A 20,064-nucleotide genomic window follows, 5' to 3' on the forward strand; every position below is an offset into this window, starting at 1 on the left:
ATAAGCATTTGACCTCTGTGATTCCGTCTTCCTAGTCCATGTGATCCAACAATATTCTGATATGGTTCATCTCCAACAATGCTGTTCCAGTCTCCCAATATGATGCTGTTTGTGTCTCCTCTTCCATCTTCCTGAAGAATTTCTTCAATTGTGTCATACACTTTTTCCACTTCATCGTCTTCATACTCTGATGTTGGCATGTACACTTGTATAATCAGTATATCTACCGGTTCTGCCTTTAACTTCAGAGCAATAATTCTGTCATTACAAGCAATCTTCTTAACAACACTCCTCACTACACTTTTATGCACCACTATTGCCACACCTCTTTCAGCCCGTTCACCTCCGGAATAATACACTGTATAATCACCGCTTATTATTTCACCTTGTCCTTTCCACCGCACTTCGCTGACCCCTAGCACAGACACTTCATTCTTCTGCATTTCCGTTTTCAAATTCTCCAATTTTCCTGCTTGATTCAAGGTCCTGACATTCCATGTTCCAATCTTGTATCCGTGCTGTTTCTTCTGATCTTCGCACTTTTTCTTGTTGTAACGCCTGCATGACATTTCCTCTAGAAACACTCCCCCCCGGAGATCGATAATGTAGATACCATAAAGAAAAACATACTTTAATTGACGCAAGTATAGAGGTTGGTCTAGAACAGGCATGTCCAACGCGTCGATCGCGGGACGATTTTTGGTCGATCTCATAGGCCTATAAGGAAATTATACGTGAAAAGTACGAAAATTCACTTGTAATATATTATGATTATATTAAGATTTTGAAGGGGAAATATGTGTTAGAGTAGTCTGTACTTTCAATGTATGTTGCTTTTACAACAAGCATCATGTGTCATGTTATTTTTACCAATATTTTTGCTTAACGTGAGGTACGACGATAGGAGGGGGTGGTAGATCACTGGCAGTTTTGACACTAAAAAGTCAATCACAACCCGTTTGAAGGTGGACATGCCTGGTCTAGAAGTACACACAGAGAAATCTAAGTATATGTTGCTGTCTCATCACCAAAATGCAGGGCAAAATCATTATATAATGATAGGAAACAAATGTTTTGAAAATGTGGCACAGTTCAGATATCTGGGAACATTGATAACAGATCAAAACCTGATTCAGGAGGAAATTAAGAGGAGAATGAACTCAGGTAATGCTTGCTACCATTCAATTCAGAACCTTCTGTCTTCTCATCTGCTGTCCAAAAACATAAAAATTAGAATACACAAAACTATAATTTTGTCTGTGGTTCTGTATGGGTGTGAAACTTGGTTTCTGACATTAAGGGAGGAACACAGACTGAGGGTGTTTGAGAACAGGGTGTTGAGGAGAATATTTGGACCAAACAGAGATGAAGTCACAGGAGGATGGAGAAAACTACATAATGAGAAGCTTCATAACATGTACTCTTCTTCTCCAAGTATAAATAGAATGATCAAGTCAAGGAGGATGAGGTGGGCAGGGCATGTAGCACGAATAGGGGAGACGAGGACTGCATATAGGATATTGGTGGGAAAGCCAAAAGGAAAGAGACCACTGAGAAGACCAAGGCATAGGTGGGTGGACAATATTAAAATGGATCTTAGAGAGATAGGATGGGATGGTATGGATTGGATTTATCTGACTCAGGACAGGGACCAGTGAAGGGCTCTTGTGAACACAGTAATGAACCTTCGGGTTCCATAAAATGCTTGTAAATTCTTGAGTATCTGCAGAATTGACGGCTCCTGCAGAAGGGCTCAGCTAAACGAGTAAGTAAGTAGGTAAATATGATACCTTTAAATAAGAGAACAATAAAACCTAAGGCAAAATATGACAGAACTACAAATTTCGCAATAACAGTTTATGAAACAGTACAAGAAAAAACTGGACACAACACATCGGCAGGAAGAGCTCTGAAAGGATCCCAAAGAAGAAAATAATGTGTGGGAAGGTCTCTGAAACAATGGAAGTATTCTGTTTTGTAATATACGTGAGAGGTCACAGTAGGTCTAATACTGGAAGGATGATTTTCTTTAAGTTTTGTCCTTCAGCATAGAAACTATATGGCATCAGATGATATAACGGGGGATATAACGGCGTGTAGTCCGCCGAAAGTCTACCGACGTTTCGGAGGAACATACCGCCTCCATCTTCAGGGTCGAAGAATAAGCCGAGCAAGAGACCAGGCCGACTGCTGGTGGCAAGCACACTAGAGCGTTACCGCTAGGCCATCCTGTGTCGGCGGAAATGATGATGATGGTGATAAATTAAACAAATCAAGAAAAACTGCCTTCGTTCATCTAAATAACGGCATTTCCCATGGCATGAATTAGTTCTATCAACTCAGGTAAGGCATAATTCAAAATTATTCCCATGACCGACTTAACACCACCATGCGTCGTTTATCTGACGCCCGTATAACTTCTGCACATACTCTTACCTGAACAATACAGATGTATGCAATTGCAGTACTTTAAAAAAGGCAGAACAAACACCACAAATATATTTCCAACGAAGCACCGGATCCACAAAACACTGAATGACCAGTGAAATCACGAACACAAGAGACCAAACGATCACCGTGCTGAATCCGTACTAAGCGTTTGCTTATAGCGAGAGGGTGCTTTTCACTTTGCATGACACACACTGTGTCATGGTCTCTTTCTCATACCGAGAGAGAGAAAGAGACAATGTTATCTCGGGAGATGATCTAGATCTCACGCTAACTGCACTCAGAGTTCGCGCCTCCTCATTTCCTTTATAATCACTGCCATGTGCATTTCACACAGGGAGACACAAGCCCCTTTCCCAGACACCAATAGCTGAGGTCAGGTCATCTCACAACATGTGCTATTCAGCCTGACACTTCCTTAAGAAGAAACGTTGGCAGCACGCTATAAACAGTTTACTATAAAAGAAAATGTAAAATTGTCCCTGTGAGTAACTAATTAAGCACTACGCCATGAAGGCGTATGGAGGAGTGAACGTATAGTTCCACATTTTCTTGACCTCGGCACTAGATGGAGGTGAGTGGTCAGCTTCGGGCCCTGGCCGCCTTACCCCAGAGGAAAAAGCCCCCGTTACCTACTGGATAGGAGGTTGGGTGGACCCCAGAGCCGGTCTGGACAACGTGGAGAAAAGAAAATTCTTGACCTTACCGGGACTCGAACTCCGACCACTCGGCTATTCGGCCCGTAGCTGGTCACTATACTGACTACGCTATCCCGGCTCCTAAACAGTGTACTGTCATATCTTTAATGAAACGCTACGCAATTAAATACACATTCTCGAACTCATAAAGAAATGTATATCGAAAATATTAATTCATTAAATAAACAAACAGAAATCAAATACAATTAAGTATGGAATGAAGTAAACAGCAAATTAATGTACGGATAAAGTTAACAAATACAAAAACGAATAAGCAGGCGTGTATGTACAATGTAAGTATAACACGATGCCCATAAAATTTCCCACCATCAGCCTAGGTTCATTCGATTAGAGAATTATTCTTAAAACACACAAACCACTGTAACTGAAGAACAGCGATACAGCTTTCTAGATTTTCACTTTTCTTTTCTTTCATACATGAATTCTGTACTTGTCTCAATCCAGAGACCACACAGTGGGAAGCTTTCAATTACAAAAGGGGTAAGCACAGAGCTAGTTCTCTCTGTGTTTACAATGTACATTGCATGACTGCCTGCTTGGGTCAGACCCTCATCATTCCCTCCAATTAGGTTCTCTTGGCCGAGGTTGTTACCCTTTGAATAACTGCACTCTATCTGATGTTAGAACAATCCACATTTTAAAGTGAACGGGCTGGCAGACAGGAAATACTCTGCACTCGTAGCTGAGAGGTGCCCGCTTTGGATGTCAGACTGGACACCGGTTATCCTGACTTGAGAGCTTTTCGCAGTTTTCCTCATTCCCTCCAGGCAAATGTCGGGACAGTACCTATAGTTAGGCCACGATTATTTCATTCTGCATCCTTTCCAGCTCATCTGTTATCTGACCATTTGATGCTTTACAGTCCAGCTGCCGATACCATACAAAAATTACGAACTTCGTAAGATTTGAGGCTTTCACGGCGGTGACTATGAAGAAAGCAGTCTTCTGGGATTTGGAACCGTGTATATGTGGTGTTAACCGACGTTTCGGAGGAACGTATCGCCCCCATCTTCAGGGTTGAAGAAAAAGTTTAAGAAATCTGCAAGCGACAACACCGTGAGAAACGGTCCTCCGAAACGTCGGTTAACACCACATATACACGGTGCCAAATCCCAGAAGACTGCTTTCTTCATTACGAACTTCGTTTTAAAATTCCCTTCCCTTCCTCCTGAACTACCAATTCCAGGCTTAACTCAGCCTACTTTCTTATAAATATTGTCACGTAATAGAGTGACTACAGGCGGGGTTTGGATTAGTAATCGAATTTACTGAACTCTCACAGAACGTAACTACAAGTAACTATAGCGCCACTGCTAATTCAAACACTGCAGTTCACTACAGCACGTACGAAGTCTTCTCAGTCTGCTCTATCTTCATCGGCTGTCGCCTGGTAACGGCTTCAACCCCGTGGCTTCCTGAGCTTCCGTGTTTACGTCCTTACTTGCCGGTGACTGCGTAACAACTAAACTCAAAGTCAAAATCAAAGTCACATTGCGACTGACAGTCAGTAAGTATTCATGTCGAGCCTCATCTGGGGCTCATGACCAGATTTTTATTACTGTTTGACAGTTACGGTCTTGATTTTGTGAAGCGCCCTCTCTGACGAGAGGACGGGTCTGTCTTTTGTACATGCTGCTGGTCCTTGCCAGCGCAGTCTTTCTCGGGTCCGGGCCCCTTGGTACTCGCGACCATGCCGTCCAACAGTGGCATGACTCAAGAGAGACATCCTCAGGGATAATTAGGCCCAGGAAAAGGAAGGAACTGGCCGCTGAGAGAATCAGGATGACCTGACGCGCAGAAGTGGTACGGCGTAGGAGACACAGGGACAGAGACAATGCTGCAGCAAGAACCCAGAGATGACAAACGCTCCGAAAGCGATGACTAGCGCACCCGGGAGACAACAGAAGAGTAAGGAGCCGAAACTTCAAAGAACCCATTCCTAGAAGCATGAAGACATTACACGTGGCCCTTGGACAAGCTCTCGAGTCAGTGGGCGTGAAGGGAACCATCTGGATTGCCAGTAAAATAAGAGAGGTGAGACACTGGACCTTGTGGAGGGGTCGACCCCTTCCGAAACGAAAAAAAAAAATGGAATAGCACACAAGAGGTGCCGGTAACTTAGAAGCACCGGTCTTCCCAACGAGAGTGAATGAGGAGTGAATGAGGAGTGAATGAGGAGTGAATGAGCGACGAATGAATGTGATACAACGGATCGACGGAAGCTGGGCCATGGAATTGCTCGGGCCGAGCGCCTTTTGTAACCGTTCCGCTGTTATGGTACCTATTTAAATGAAATTAATTTTATTAATTAGAAATTTTAATTGTTCACAATGAGATGCAATGAACAAGTGTAGTGAGACATAGGTCTATTCTTGCATGTAAGAGTTAGCGTCTTCCCACACGTGCAGCAGAAACAGGAAAACACCTCGTCGCGGGGTTCTCGGAAATTTTACGTGAAAGTCTAACTACGAAATCTTTTGTAAATTCAATACTTGACAGCTTGTGCATGCCATAACTTAAAATAGTGAAGTTTTAATGACCCAAGCCAAGCTTCACATTTGTCAAGATTCTGACAGGAAGTACGTTGAACCTCAGAAACCTAAACTCCTTGTAATCTTTAAACGGAGTGGAGTAATAGCTAATTAAGAGACGCCTATTTCTTAAATGTGACCAATCACTAAAATTTAAGGGTGTGGCAAAGTCGAGACGTTGATGAAACAAGGACTTGATGGTTCGAAGGGAAGTCAGTTGTCGAAGTCAGTCACACACCGGCCCTCGTAGAAATCAGACGTAAAAGTCACACACCAGCCCTCGTAGAAATCAGACGTAAAAGTCACACACCGACCCTCGTAGAAATCAGACGTAAAAGTCACACACCGGCCCTTGAAGAAATCGGACGTAAAAGTTACACGCCGGATCTTGTAGAAACAAGAAGTACAAGTATACTGGTGTTAGTCAGTTGTACAGTACTATTAAGAAGTGACTAAACAAATGTTTAATAATAATAATAATAATAATAATAATACATCTAAACTAGATACGTGCTTTTGTAGTTTGTGTCATTTCTTGTTTCTTCGAGTTGTGGCCCGTTCAAGGCTCTGAGATAAGAGAACCTCAGCTCTACCGAACCAACAAACCTCACCTCTTTATAAATCAAATAACCCTGAGATAAAATTTAGTACAAGAGAGAAGACAATTATTGAGTTTAACAAAAGGTATGTGAGAGTGCAGTCACAAAGTGGCGCTCATCAACGTTGGGCCAGTAGTGGAGACATCGAGAAACGGTTATACAAAAAGTGGCGCCAAACGTAAGGGGCTATATAAGTGGTTTGGTTACAAAAAGTAGCTTCACAACGTGGAGGCAAACGGTAATACTTTGAAGAAGGGGAGCGGAGGTAGTGCACCGAAGACGAACACCAGAGAAGAAAAAAAGAACGAGGATGTACCGTTCGGCTGTTCGGGACGAACAACCTTTAGAAGGGAGCAATGTGACGTGGACGGCACAACGCTCGGTAAACACCCCCCCTCCAGTGGTGACGTAACATCATGGGAGCAACTGCCGCTGCTACGGTAACAGGCCAGTCAACACTCCGTCCCCGTCCCCGTCCCCGCGGTGACGTAACGGCACTTCCCACAGTGACGTAACAGGGGACACAGCGGTTACTACGCAGCAATAAATAGCTCTCGGAAGCGTTCGCCAGCAACGCCTGTAAACACGGCGTTTACGCAACAGTGAAGTGATGTGGGTTTGCCGCTGTCCGACTGAGGGTTTATAAGAGTTACTAGAGAGAGAATAACCGGTCAGTTTCAATCTAGCAGTCGCCGAGTCGGGTTGTATCGAGTGCATGCCAGTGACTACAGGAGAAGTATTTGTGATACTGCAGATGGCAGTAGTGGTGAAACTGTAAATTGTGTAATTGTGAGAGCAAGTGTTCAATAAATTCGCTAGATCCTCTGTCAGTCCAGGTTCAGTACAGCAGATTATGCCCTATTTCTAGTAGCTTCCGCTACAACGGCAGTCTAGTCACTCGAATGGTCGTATGCTTGACTGTCGCCGCCGCCGCTTCTCACACCAACAGCTCACCAGGAATGAAACAGCAGTCTTCTAACTCACTCCACTCCACTCCACTAACTACCTCCCATGCTGGCGGCCATATCACATCAACCTTCTACGCTGTTCGCTGTCATTTCATGACTCAAAACTCTACTCTAGTCAAAAACAAAGTCAGAGTTACTTTTCAACTGGCGGTTTGCTGCCAATCAGTTCACCCTGGCGTCAAGCGCCTTGAGAACCATGACCAGAGTTTTTTTCCCCCCCAACTGAACTCTTGCGGTAACAGTCCTTAAGCAACATCCTCTCTGACGAGAAGACGGGGTTGTCTCTTATGAATATGCTTGGTCTTTTGTCAAGTGTATATTTCGCACACATAGGGTGTTATTGAAACTTCTTCCTCTTGCCCTCTGTCAGGACAGGATCTGCAGAGCAGATCATGAACATCTAACAGCAGCTGGCCGTAGTTGTACAGCCTCACTACAAAGTGCTCAGAGAACACTGTCCCCAACTGCTCTTCCACTGCTGCGTGCATGTCTGTTGCAACAATTACCAAGCAAAGTGTCTACATGCCACACTGCTCCTTCCTCAAGGCTATTCGAGGCATATCGACATTTCTTCTTTTCAAAGGGTTGTGCTTGTGACATCTGTGATTGGCCTCTCCTTCCTGCACCGTAGCTCGGTGCTCATAGTGATTACTCTCCAACTGCTCCCGCTGCTCCCTCCTTAAGGCGGCTTTTCCCGAGTGGTCCCCTAATAAGGTGCAAGCTGGTCCAGGTGTACCACCATCATCTTTGTACTTTCCCAAGGGCTGTAAGCAAAAGTTCTGAGAGTGGCCAGTGCTCCTACATCTCCGACTCTTATGCTGCTAGTAGCCTCTTCTTTCACTTGGGTGGTGGTCAGATCCTCCACGTTGTCTTTAACCCTCATTTTCCTCAGTACGATGGCTACAGCTGTAGTTATAGTGACATGGACTGTCCAGTGACTGAGGTAAGCACCTTCCAAGGGATTCAACACAGCAGATGTCTCCAACTCACCTGAGAGCCAAAACAGATCCAGTTTCCGAAACGGTGTGTTCCATTCATTTTCTAAAATACCAGACGAACGTTATACACTATCCTTAGAACCCTTTACAGCCAGTCTTTTGTAAGCTTTCAAAACGTGTTTTCTATATTTATTTTAACAATTGATTTAATTTGCCTTAATAATAAACCCTTCCACTCTTTTGAAAATGGTTAAAACTTGCAATGACTCATACAGACATTTGCAATACTGTGATGCGCACAAAGGGACATGATTATGTAAGATGTGAAGCAGTCACAATGTGCAAATGCAATGAAGACTGCATGGGTAGCCAGCCGTGTCAAGATTAAATGGGTTTCCATTCTATTTCATCATGACATGGCTGATTAAGAAGACCGCATTGTATTCTGATTAGTTTCTAGGAAGCAGAACATCTTTCACTTTCTCATTCTCTGCATGACCAATCACAACTTATTACAGCAAAATATCAATTTAGTGCTTCTACAGTTAATGAAAGCCCATCTTCAGTAAATATATATTTCTGGTTAAATCCAAACCATCTATAAACAATATTCCCATATTTAGAAAATTTAGACTCAGCAAATCATCCACATTTAGAGCAGAACTTTTTTTACTGTTTAGGAATGATATCTCAATTTAATGTGGCTCTGGTCAAAACAAAGATCATTATTCATATTCTCCATATACCAGAAATCATTCATGCAAAACCATAGTGTTTATTATGTTATTAATTATTCCATAAATTGATTTTATATTACTAATTATGTAATTACATCTGCTTGTGCAGAAACAGTTTCTTTAAAACACACAGTAGTGTAGTAGGTTGCTGAACTATGCTACAAGCCAGAAAGTCATGTATTTGATTCCTGATGAAGTCACTGAATATTTCACTCAACCTAATCCTTCCAGCTGCACTATGGCTCTGGGGTCGACTTGGCCTCTAACAGAAATGAGTACCAGGAATCACTGTGGGAGTAATGGGTGGCCAGTGCATAAGGCTGACTTCACCACCATCTGCACGCCTACTGTGTAGAAAACAGGGGAGCCTTGATGTCTCACAAACCTATGGGCCACCAGAGACTGTTACAGTGATAGCTTTTTTTTTATTTTAGTAGACATATATTTTATTGTAATTAAATATAGCAAGCCTTATCAGAAGGGGAAAAATTTCTTGATATAATTTTGCATAAATAACATTTAGTACAATGAAAGTCATTCCCCCAGAAATTCATCAAATAAAGATTTCACTTAATTTGTTCCTGTGTAGAAAGTCATGAGTAATGAATAGCTGAAAACAAAACTAACATGAACCAGCATGGTGACAGCATAAGCAGCAGTACAAGGGAGTGGAGTGGCTTCATGCATTATCTAACGGGAAGGCACTTCGAGCAACAGACTTTCACACAGTGTAACAGAATCAAGCATGTAGCCTGCCATGCTTTGCTCCACAAGGCTGCACAGAATAATGGATGAAGCAACCATGAAGGTTGTTCTACGATGCATTCCTATCTCATTAAGCATGTAATATTATTATGAATTGTGGAAAGCTTTCAATTGATCAAATGTTCAAAACATCATTTAAATGTTGGATTTGAGGTTCCTGCAGCAGTGACTGGGATGTAATGTCATACAGTCCAGTGACAGTTCCATGGTGTTTCCGAGGAACATACTGACATCATCTTCACAGTCAAAGAGTGATCACGACAAACAAGCTTCACTTGCCAGCTGCTTCTTGCTGGTTACTTTCTTGGCTTGCTTACTCTCTGACCCTGAAGCCAGTGGCAATACGCTCCTCCAAAACATCAGTGAACCAGACTACAAGTCATTATATCTCACATAATACAGTTTCTTCATTACAGGCAAAATTACTCTCCCTGATTGAATTGCTCACAGACCTGACAAGGGATCAAAGTCAGAACCCCCTGAATGAGAGTCTATATTTACATAAACTGCAATGAAATTGTGTGAATCTACAGATTCTTCATCCTTTATTATACTCTTCTTGCATAATGAGTAATATCCAGAAAAAGAAATGCGACTGAAATGAGACAAGAAGACACAAATGGAACCTTAGTCAGTGTGCATAATAAGAACAAAAATGCTGCAGTTACATAACACATCAGCAATGGATTCTGTGAGAAGACAAAAACAACAAATTCTTGCAAGTCATTACTTGCTTAGTATGAATTGCTTTCACCATTTGTGACTACTTTCCATGAACTATTAATGGTGGCTATATCCACTCCCTCCATTGACGATCAGGAACAGACTGGCCTGGTTCTGCTGCTTTCTTGACTGGTATATTCTTCAACCCTGAAGACGGAGACAAAATATTCCTCTCAAATTTCAGGTTGTCTCTGTACTACACAGTGTCAGAACCCAGAAGACTGTATTCTCCATTAGATTTACTCCTTGCACCATATGGTCTCCCATCACGGTAGGTTGAGAGGATGCAAAGGGGACTCTCATGAGTTACTTCTCCTAATTTTTGCTTTCAGCCATTTTCTTACATCTGTAGTCATCTATTTCTTCTTCCTCACTGGCCCCCTGAATGCCTACCACATTATCCCCATACTAGTTTGACCATTTACGCTTGTGTACATCAGAACAGCCTTCATATTCCTCCTCTGCTAGGTTTACATATTTCTTACAGTCTCAACTCCTGCCTCACCAGCAGGGATCATTCATATCTCTGTGGTGTCATCTCATCTTTTTGGAGCAACTTCCAACTTCTGTGTCCCTATGGAGAACTCTATAAGAGATGAAGGTTGATGAACCCTTCTCACTACACCTATATGAAAGTCCAATGACTGTTGGTGAGGGGGGGTAAAATGGATAATACGCACCAAATATCTAGCCCCACAAAGAACACAAGTGATGAACGGTAAAAACATCCTGACACTGTTATTGTAAAAATGCTGGCCCGAAGATTTATAACTTTTAGATTGAAGAACCCTGAGAAAACCATCAAATCTATTAACCTCTTTTATGTCCTGAAAGCACTGAATAGCTGAGAAAGTTAAAATGCACCACAGTTAATGAATGGAATGCCACTGGGCAAAGGCCTCCATGACAAATAGTCAGACGTACACCTGAAAACGAACCTCCTTGGTTCCCGCCCTGTTTATGTTGAGGGACACGTCTCTTGACTCTTCCTAGCAAGTCGTTACTACTGACGTCTCAGATGGGATGTCTGGCTAGGAAACTGAAAGAGGTCTTACATAACTAAAACGTCTCCAAAGTTTACAGATTAAATGGAAGGACGGATGGGAAACATGTTCCTCTTCATACCATACTTCTAAGCCCTACATTCTCCTCATATATGAAGGAAAACCAGACTGCCCTAAAATTCGTAACCCTGTGTGATGGTTCCTGTGCTTGAGGTTTTGGCATACACAACAGCAGTGTACCTGCAGCCTTGTGTGTGGCAACTGCAGCAAGTGGGCATGGGGACCCCATCCCAACCGACCTCCCTGTGTTACTCACTCTGAAGTGTATACATTAGTAACAGGAAATTCCCCATTTACCTACATCAGAAAGCTATTCATGTCCAAACCGACCTCCATGTGTTAACTGCGCCGAAGTGTATATGTCTACTAACAGGAATTGCCCCATTACCTGCATCAGAAAGCTATTCATGTCCAAACCGACCTCCATGTGTTAACTGCGCCGAAGTGTATATGTCTACTAACAGGAATTGCCCCATTACCTGCATCAGAAAGCTATTCATGTCCAAACCAACCTCCATGTGTTAACTGCGCCGAAGTGAATATGTCTAGTAACAGGAATTCTCTTTATTTACTTCTAGACCAAACTCCTTACTTGCGTCAATTAAAGTTCTTGAGTTTTTCTTTATGGTATCTATACTATCACCCAGTAGATTCACATCATCATCATAGACCCACAGCTGATGTGTCTTGTTTAATTTTAGTCCCACCTGGTTTTCCTCGACCTTCCTAATGGCATATTCTGAAGCAAAGCTGAAAAGGGGTGGCATTAAAGCATCTCCTTGTTTTAGACCATTCTGGATAAGGAAATTATCAGACAAACGTTTACGTATACAGACTTTGCCATGCATTTCATTTAAACACATTTTAATCAGTGGCCGAGACCAAAGGCTTATTCATGCTGCGCTATATTCCTTCTGAGACCAGGCTATAAAAGTCCAGCTTTGAAGGGACCAGACAGTTGAACTGAGTTGACAGTTGAGTTCTAGAAGTTGCTGAGAACAGTTCAGTTTGCATCTGACCTTAGAAGAGTAGTCAGTCTTCAGATGGCTTTGACTATAGCAGAAGCAGTAATTGTGATACTGAATGTGATAATTGTACTCGCGAGTGTAAAAGTGGGTGTTCAATATACATATTCGCCAAATCCAAGGCCTGTGTGAATTTATTTGTCGCATTACATAGGCAACATGTGACAATATCATCAATTTTATCCTCTGCTGGGCCATGAACATTCATAACAATATCACACCAGTGACCTCTTAGTATTATGTATGACATCCTATCACTAACAAATTTGACCCACAGCAGTTATGCTGATTATGATATGATTTTGTACGAGAAAACCTGTACCTAATTAATTTTTCTCATTCTCCCTTCCATAGAAAAATGTATATTCGCCTGCTGGTTTGGTGCCAACTCTGTCCCGTCTGACCGCATGTACTCCCACTAAATCTAACTTATATTTTGAGATTCCTTCCGCCACTGTCCTCAGCAACCGATACTTCCAACATTGCAAGTACCAAATCTCATGTCCATCTTTCGCTTAAATCGTTTATCCACGGAATCCATCCAGGTCCAAGACTTCTTGTGATCTTTCATAATCAACATATTGTGTATGGTGAGGAGCTGTTAGCCTGACGCTCAACACCCAAGCTGGAGTACCACCCATTGTCGGCTGTCCGCGACTGCTTATTCAATATATTCGCAGCTACCCTCCATACCTGGAGGCCATCTCCATCTGCAAACTGAGGACGCGCCATGCCATGGTGACACGGGACCAACTTAACATGGGTTGCTAGGCAACAGCTTCGTAAATGCGCAACAGTACTGGAGACATTGCTAGGCAGCGACCTGCGTGCAACAGTGAAAGTACTGATGGAAGTGGTGTTTTCTATGGATCCACTTGAGGGCAATATCACTCGACTGACCAAGTTAGTATAGTCTGTGCAGTGCAGTGCAATGGGGCTAGTGCGGTGGAGCGGAGTGACATAGTTGTGAGGCAGTCCCTGGCTAGTAAGGACGTGAACACAGAAGCCGAGGGATCTACGGGGTTGGAAGCCATTACCAGACAACGAATGGTGAAGGCAGCAGACTCAGAAGACTTAGTATGTGCTGTAGGGAACTGCAGAGTGTGTGAATCAGCGATAGTAATATAGTTACTTGTAGTTACCATATGTAATTGATCAATAAATCCAATTACCAATCCAGACCCCATCTATAGTCACTCATATATGTGCCAATGTGGATAAAGTGGAAAAGTTGAATAGACACAATATAAACACACGACATAAACACAACCTGCATGTGCCAAATGATAACCTAACTACATGTCAGAAGGGAATTTTAATCAGTCCCTGCATAATACTGTGACATGTCCACTCCAAGCCAGAACTTCAGATCCAGAGATGCCGTCCATTGCTTGGCTGCGGCTCTGTAAATGTTTCCACGCAACCAAAACTGACAGACAAGCAACAACATGGGAAATCCTGGTGGTATTGCTCTCTATTGGGTCTATTCCAATGTTATGTACGGGGGACCGTGGCAACATCTCAAGGAGACTGAAGCCAGGAGCAGCTGCACTGGCGACTGCAGTTCGGTAAGAAATAATACTGAATAAAGAGTACTCCAATAAATTGTACCACTCTGTTCAGAAATGCAATGGTGATAGAGGAGGTAAATGTCTCATTCTGTTTATAATGCTGGAGAGCAAAATGTAATGGTTCTTTCTCAAAGCTTCAGAACATTTGTCTCAACCAATCACAGGTCAATAATGCTATTAATTTATGTATACAAATTAATTTTAAGCTTTATTGTGGGTTTACATGGCCAATCATCATGCATATTACATTTCCTGGGAAGGTATGGCATATCAGCCTCTGAAGTATCGAAAGGTCTTGTACTAGCTGATGTCGGTTCACTAGTGGACTGCTCATTGACACTTCAGTTCAACACATAAATACAGACCATTATTTAGATTATTATACAGCCAAATTCAAGGAGACACACTTGAACTCAGTTACACCAAGTTAAGCACTTAATTCATAATTATAACCAAAGTTGAATTATAAGACCTTCAGATGCACAGAAGTCTATACCAGACCTACTGACCACATCATTAAATAAATTACAAATAAATAAACATATAAGCAAAAACCTATATTCGTTTTCTATGAACCACATTCACTTATTTTATTAACTAACAGGGAGGAAGATCGCAGTGTTGCTCTACAAAGTGATTATATGTGAATTTTATCTATGGTACTTAATATTGTGGAACTAGCACTTTCTCTCTCCTCAACATGCAGTGGTAGTCCTCACTTCTCTGCTCCTTGCTCACTTTCGACCATCCATCTCACTTCTATTTTCTCATCAGATCATATTCCCTGAAAGCTGTTCATTCATTACACACTCTGAATGATTCTCTCATATTTTACTGTGAACTAAAGAGCTCAATTAAAACAATACCAAGCACAGTCAGTCTTAGTCTGAGAAATAGAATTCATTTGTAGAGTACCTTATACAAGAATCAAGTTATTCAGAAATCTTCCATCTTCCATCAAAGGCTTAAACTTAAGCCAAAATGAAAAGCTTATCTCTTCTCATTCCTTCTGCTCTATAGAATTTAACTCTAAACTGAAAACAATTAAGTAGAGTAAACATTTACTTTGATCTTTATATTATCATTATAAAAGAAAATGTCTGGAACTTCCACCTACAAACTANATTTGCATTATGATTTATTTCACATGCTTCTCTTGGCTCTATAAATTATCTGTGGACTGAAAATAAATTTTAATTCTAAAACCATAAAAAAATACCATTCACAATGTTTTATATCGTACTAGGAATAATGTCATGTTACTATTTCATATTACAGCTGCTTCCACAATCTGAAGTATATTATAACAGTTTCTACCACCGCGGTACAGTTTTTTTATAGTAAAGCAATTTATATTGTGACAACTATTCTTAATTGACCATACGTCTTATGCTATTAACTCGGAATCGTCTCCTCACACTACTACGCCAAATGTACACTTTACTTTAATTATGACATACGCAATAACGCGTGCATAAGCGCACTATAGCATATCTACTACCGTAAATTATTTTGTATATAAATATGGACCCAACAAAAAAATTGTTCCTAGATCTAGTAATTTGTCTTCTATTGCGCGTAATTATTTATGTTGCAAGTTGTTTTATAAAGACCGCATATCGTAACAAAAGAGACATCACTGATCCCATTAAAAGGAGACTCCTACGGAACACGCCCCTACGTTCATGCCCAGAGCAGACGAGTACTTCCACACGTACCAAAATTCACATATTTTCTGAATAAATACAGTAAACTTACCCTTTCTACTGGTTTATTGCAAGCTCGAACATCAACCATATTACTTAACGTGTCCTTCTGTATATTCACAAAATTTCCTGTTTCGATAACCTGCTTTGGTACAACCTCTTCTCGTAGGCGAATCATGTCAAAACGCCGACACCAGTGTTCGTTCACACCGTTCCACTGCTTCTATTCAAATATTACATTGACTGCATCATTATCAGATACGATCAGAGATAAGTGTCATATACGCAGACACCACAGTACCATCCGTACTATCATTCCTAGTGGTGCGATCTATAGAAGAAGCCCCAAACTGCAGTTTAGCTTCCAAGTACATTCCACTACAAGCAGCACAGGCGATCACAGGTCACGGGCTAACTTAACGAGCAGCCTCTCAGCTAGACATGTAATTTCACGCCATTTATGGTATCCTAAGTCTTTTACAGTGTCTACAAGATTCTGCGACTGGGCCATATCCTGGGCCCGTTGAATCCAATGCATATTGCAACATCCGCCCCCCTCCCCCCCAGTTCCATTTCAATATTATCTTACCGCCTTTCTTACTCCTTGGTTCTACGGCCCACCAACATCCTTGGCCACAGCTACTAATTCGTCTCCATTTTTTGCCGTTTGCCTCAATTTCTTCATATCCAGTTCTTTATGTGTCTTCCAGCAATCTTTGTATGGGCCTTCATTAATACTGTCAAAATTTGTCTTAGTCACGCATGTCTGATACATTCTTTCAAAGGATTCAATGAACTCTTCTCAAACACACTGGTGGTTTTCTAGGTTTCTGAAGTTTTATTAAATATTGATCTCTACAGCAGTTCTCAAGTCTCAAGTCGAATTTGATGAACATAATTTTCTTTAATCTGCCATTGTCCAATAAAACACAACTCTCAAGAGGCCGCCACACACAACCTCCCTTTACAAGGTGTTATACTACATCTTAATGGCACATGCTACTCGTATAATTTTGAAATGGACATTAATTGGATCGGCAGATTCTACTGGACTTTAATGTGGCAGAACTTTATATAACTAAGGAAGTTATCATTGCATGCAGTCTGGCCAGAAATCAACCATCATCTGGAACTGGGAATTTTAAGTCACACAGTACTCCATGACTGATGGCTACATTTTCACTGTAGCTACAGTATCAGTATTTATAATATGCAACACTCACCCAGCCTGGGCAAGCAAACACACCATTCAGTGCATGACAAAGAAAAGTCATCAGTGGATTCAGTGACACATGTTGCTGAATTAGACAGTGAAACTGCTGCTCCATGATGTTAATTTGTCAACAGTAGCCAGAATTCTAGTCATCTGGATTCTACTGATTAGCATCTACATGTATCACTGAAGTAATGGTGATACAAATAACAAGCCAGTAACACATTAACTTCAGTTCATATTTATTATAATCTGTATTGTATTTCACTGAAAATGGGCTTAAAATATATATATATAATATCTCTTACTTCATTAAAGCTAAACCTTTATGTAACTTATAATCTTGTATTATTTATGTATACAAATTGAAACATAATTCACATGCATGTGAACAAACTATCATTACCTCATGTGTGAGGTTTGCTCTAGTACGTCTCTGGATAGATAAGGCTTCAGAATGTTTGACAAAATAATTTATATTACACTCTTATCCAATCAGATATACTATTACTATCAATCAAACATCTTATCCAGTATCTGAAATGCAGAATTACTGACAAAGATCCAACATCAACCACAATCAACTCAGACACCACTCTTGGCTTTCCAACTTAAATAAACAGTTAAAAATACTTATGATCTTGGTAGTATGTATCTTCAGCATACTCTGAAACATGAAACATGGTTGGCTGTTTTTTTAATGGAAATGAAAGCTTACATTGCCTAACTGATAAGGAAAAGGATTTCATTTTAATTTGTATTTGATGAAGTTCGTATGATGATCCAAGGAGCCAGATAAATTATGTTATAATTTTCATCCTCACTCAATGTTGTGAAAATTGTCTGTGTGAAGACTATACATGTCTCACAAATAAATGGATTTTGACCACATGTCAAAGATTTTTAAGAACAATTTGACAGTATTAGTGCATAAGGAGGCCTTGCAGCTATTTTCCATTTCAGATAGTATATATATTTTGTCCACACAATATTACTGTATCACATAATCAGTTCTGGTTAATTTTAATTAGGGAACAATTAACTTATTTCAGTTAAACTAATAACAAAAACCAAGAGTAAAAGGGCATGTAAGAAAAAAGATACCTTCATTCACAAGTGCACACATACCTAAAAGCAAACAAATTAACAGTTATACAAAGTAGCATAATGAAAGGAATGTTAAATGGTGAACTACAGGATGCACCTTATTACACCATGATGTACTTGTACTACCCCAATTAACTTGGGAAAATTCAAACACCAGAAAATCTGAAACAGCAGAGGCCATCACTTGCTATGAAAATCCCACGTCACAACTGAGATGTGAACAAAGCCAGCCTGATAAGCAAAACAGAATGATTTATAGTTTTTCAAAGTTCAAGGCACTCAAGTAGATCAAAATTTATTGACCGAGGAGAAGGTCATGTCACAGCTAAAGTTCAAGACAATGGCTTCTCATTCCATACTGATTCATATTGGAATTATGCTGGATGAAGTGCCACTGAAGCAGGCTTTCCTCCAAGTTTCTTTGGTTTTCCCCCTGCTAATCATCATTCACCATAGCTCCATACCAATTTATTACTGTGTGTGATAGCCATGAACAGCCAACACGATGTCATACATTCATTCTTTAAGTTGGGAACTTCTCCCTGAGGGAGCCAGGATAGTGTATTCGGTATAGCAACTAGCTACAGGATGGATGAACAAGGGGTCGGCGTTCACGTCCTGGTAGGGTCAAGAATTTTCACTTCTCCGCGTCATCCAGACTGGCTCTGAGTACCAGGACCAAGTTACATGTCAAATACACACAGAAATGAATGTAGACCTTGAAGTATAGTAGCTGTAAAAATTGTCCCATCTAAATGAAAGCTGAAATGTTTCAACAACTTTTCATGAAATTCTACAGTATCAAATTTCATGAAAAAATCTCTAGTGATTCCTGAGCTGTTTCATGAGTAACACAGACAGATAGGATAGACTGCTGACAAGCAAACATGCATGGATAAGCTCAAAACTGGATAATACAGAACACTGGGTACACAGAATTATACTGTAAATGTCATTATTTTCTTCAGTAAAAAGGTAAACATGGGTGTAACAGACCATACCAAGTGTTCTTACAGGAAAAGAGTGAGGACCACTTAATAAGGCAGAAAGCGTATGTTTGTATGTCCATTTGCTTTCAAACTGAAATTATACTAAAATAAAAATCATTACATTTCTGGGTTCTGACCATTGATTCAATTTATGTTTTCTGCTGTAACACTGGAAAACCCATTACTGAAAACACTGAATGTTCTTGGTCATCAGTGAAATTTTAAACAAATCATTTCAAGTACAATACTTCCATACAAATTTTACTTATCCACATGACACATCTTGTAAATACTGATGAAACCATTGCAGATTTGAAAACCTTCATTGGATAAAATAGTCTGTCTGGAAATCCAATAACTGTTCTCAAATCAGACCTGCACTGGGTGTTTCTGGCTTTGAACCATGACTTTACTGACAAATTGCTTTCAGTTTAACCAATTCTAGAGAGGCTACGAGTGCTTGTGTACTTTTAAACTAATTCTGCAAGTCTGGCAAGATTTCACTTTTTTAATTACTAAACAATGTGACATATAAAACAATTTGATATGACAAACCACAATGGCTCTGTTAAGCAGTGTTGCTATTTTCTTATGAACTGTATTTATTTTGAGAAAATAAAGTCTTACAATATTGTAATATGGTTACATGTTCAAGTTATTACAAATTACTGTGTCAAACATTATGACTACATACAGAAGTTTACCCCTTCCTACAAGTGCAAGTGAAGGCTAGTTTATACTTTTTTAAAGCTGTTACAATTCAGTTTGGATTAAAGAGATAAAATAACGTGAATTATGAACAATCAGCTGACTCATTGGTTGGAAGTTATGATTTTTCTGCATTTGCACAAGCATATGTCGTTTTTGTCATCGGAAATAATATTATACACTAATTAACTCCACTGAGCACAGTCCTTACTGTAAAAAATTTGAAGAACTGTGATCATAACTCGTTGCTCTT

The 20,064-nt window shown here is 40.5% G+C and overlaps 1 protein-coding gene across 6 annotated transcripts in view; it reads right to left on the reverse strand.

Moving 5' to 3' along the window:
* LOC111872009 (coronin-2B) overlaps window positions 1-16,055 on the reverse strand; it is a 58,321-nt gene extending 42,266 nt beyond the window's left edge. The window contains exon 1 of one of the 6 annotated variants that reach the window (XM_023865458.2): window positions 15,847-16,055. In XM_023865458.2, coding sequence (XP_023721226.1) covers window positions 15,847-15,972 — 126 coding nt within the window. In that variant the 5' untranslated portion in view covers window positions 15,973-16,055. Of the gene's footprint in view, window positions 1-2,436; window positions 2,556-15,846 lie in introns of those variants that run through there. The other 5 variants (XM_023865456.2, XM_023865457.2, XM_023865459.2 and 2 more) reach the window with 5 other exon arrangements.
* Window positions 16,056-20,064: the final 4,009 nt, after the last annotated feature.

This window comes from Cryptotermes secundus, unplaced genomic scaffold (genome assembly GCF_002891405.2).
Source record: "Cryptotermes secundus unplaced genomic scaffold, Csec_1.0 scaffold77, whole genome shotgun sequence".
Classification (NCBI taxonomy): domain Eukaryota; kingdom Metazoa; phylum Arthropoda; class Insecta; order Blattodea; family Kalotermitidae; genus Cryptotermes; species Cryptotermes secundus.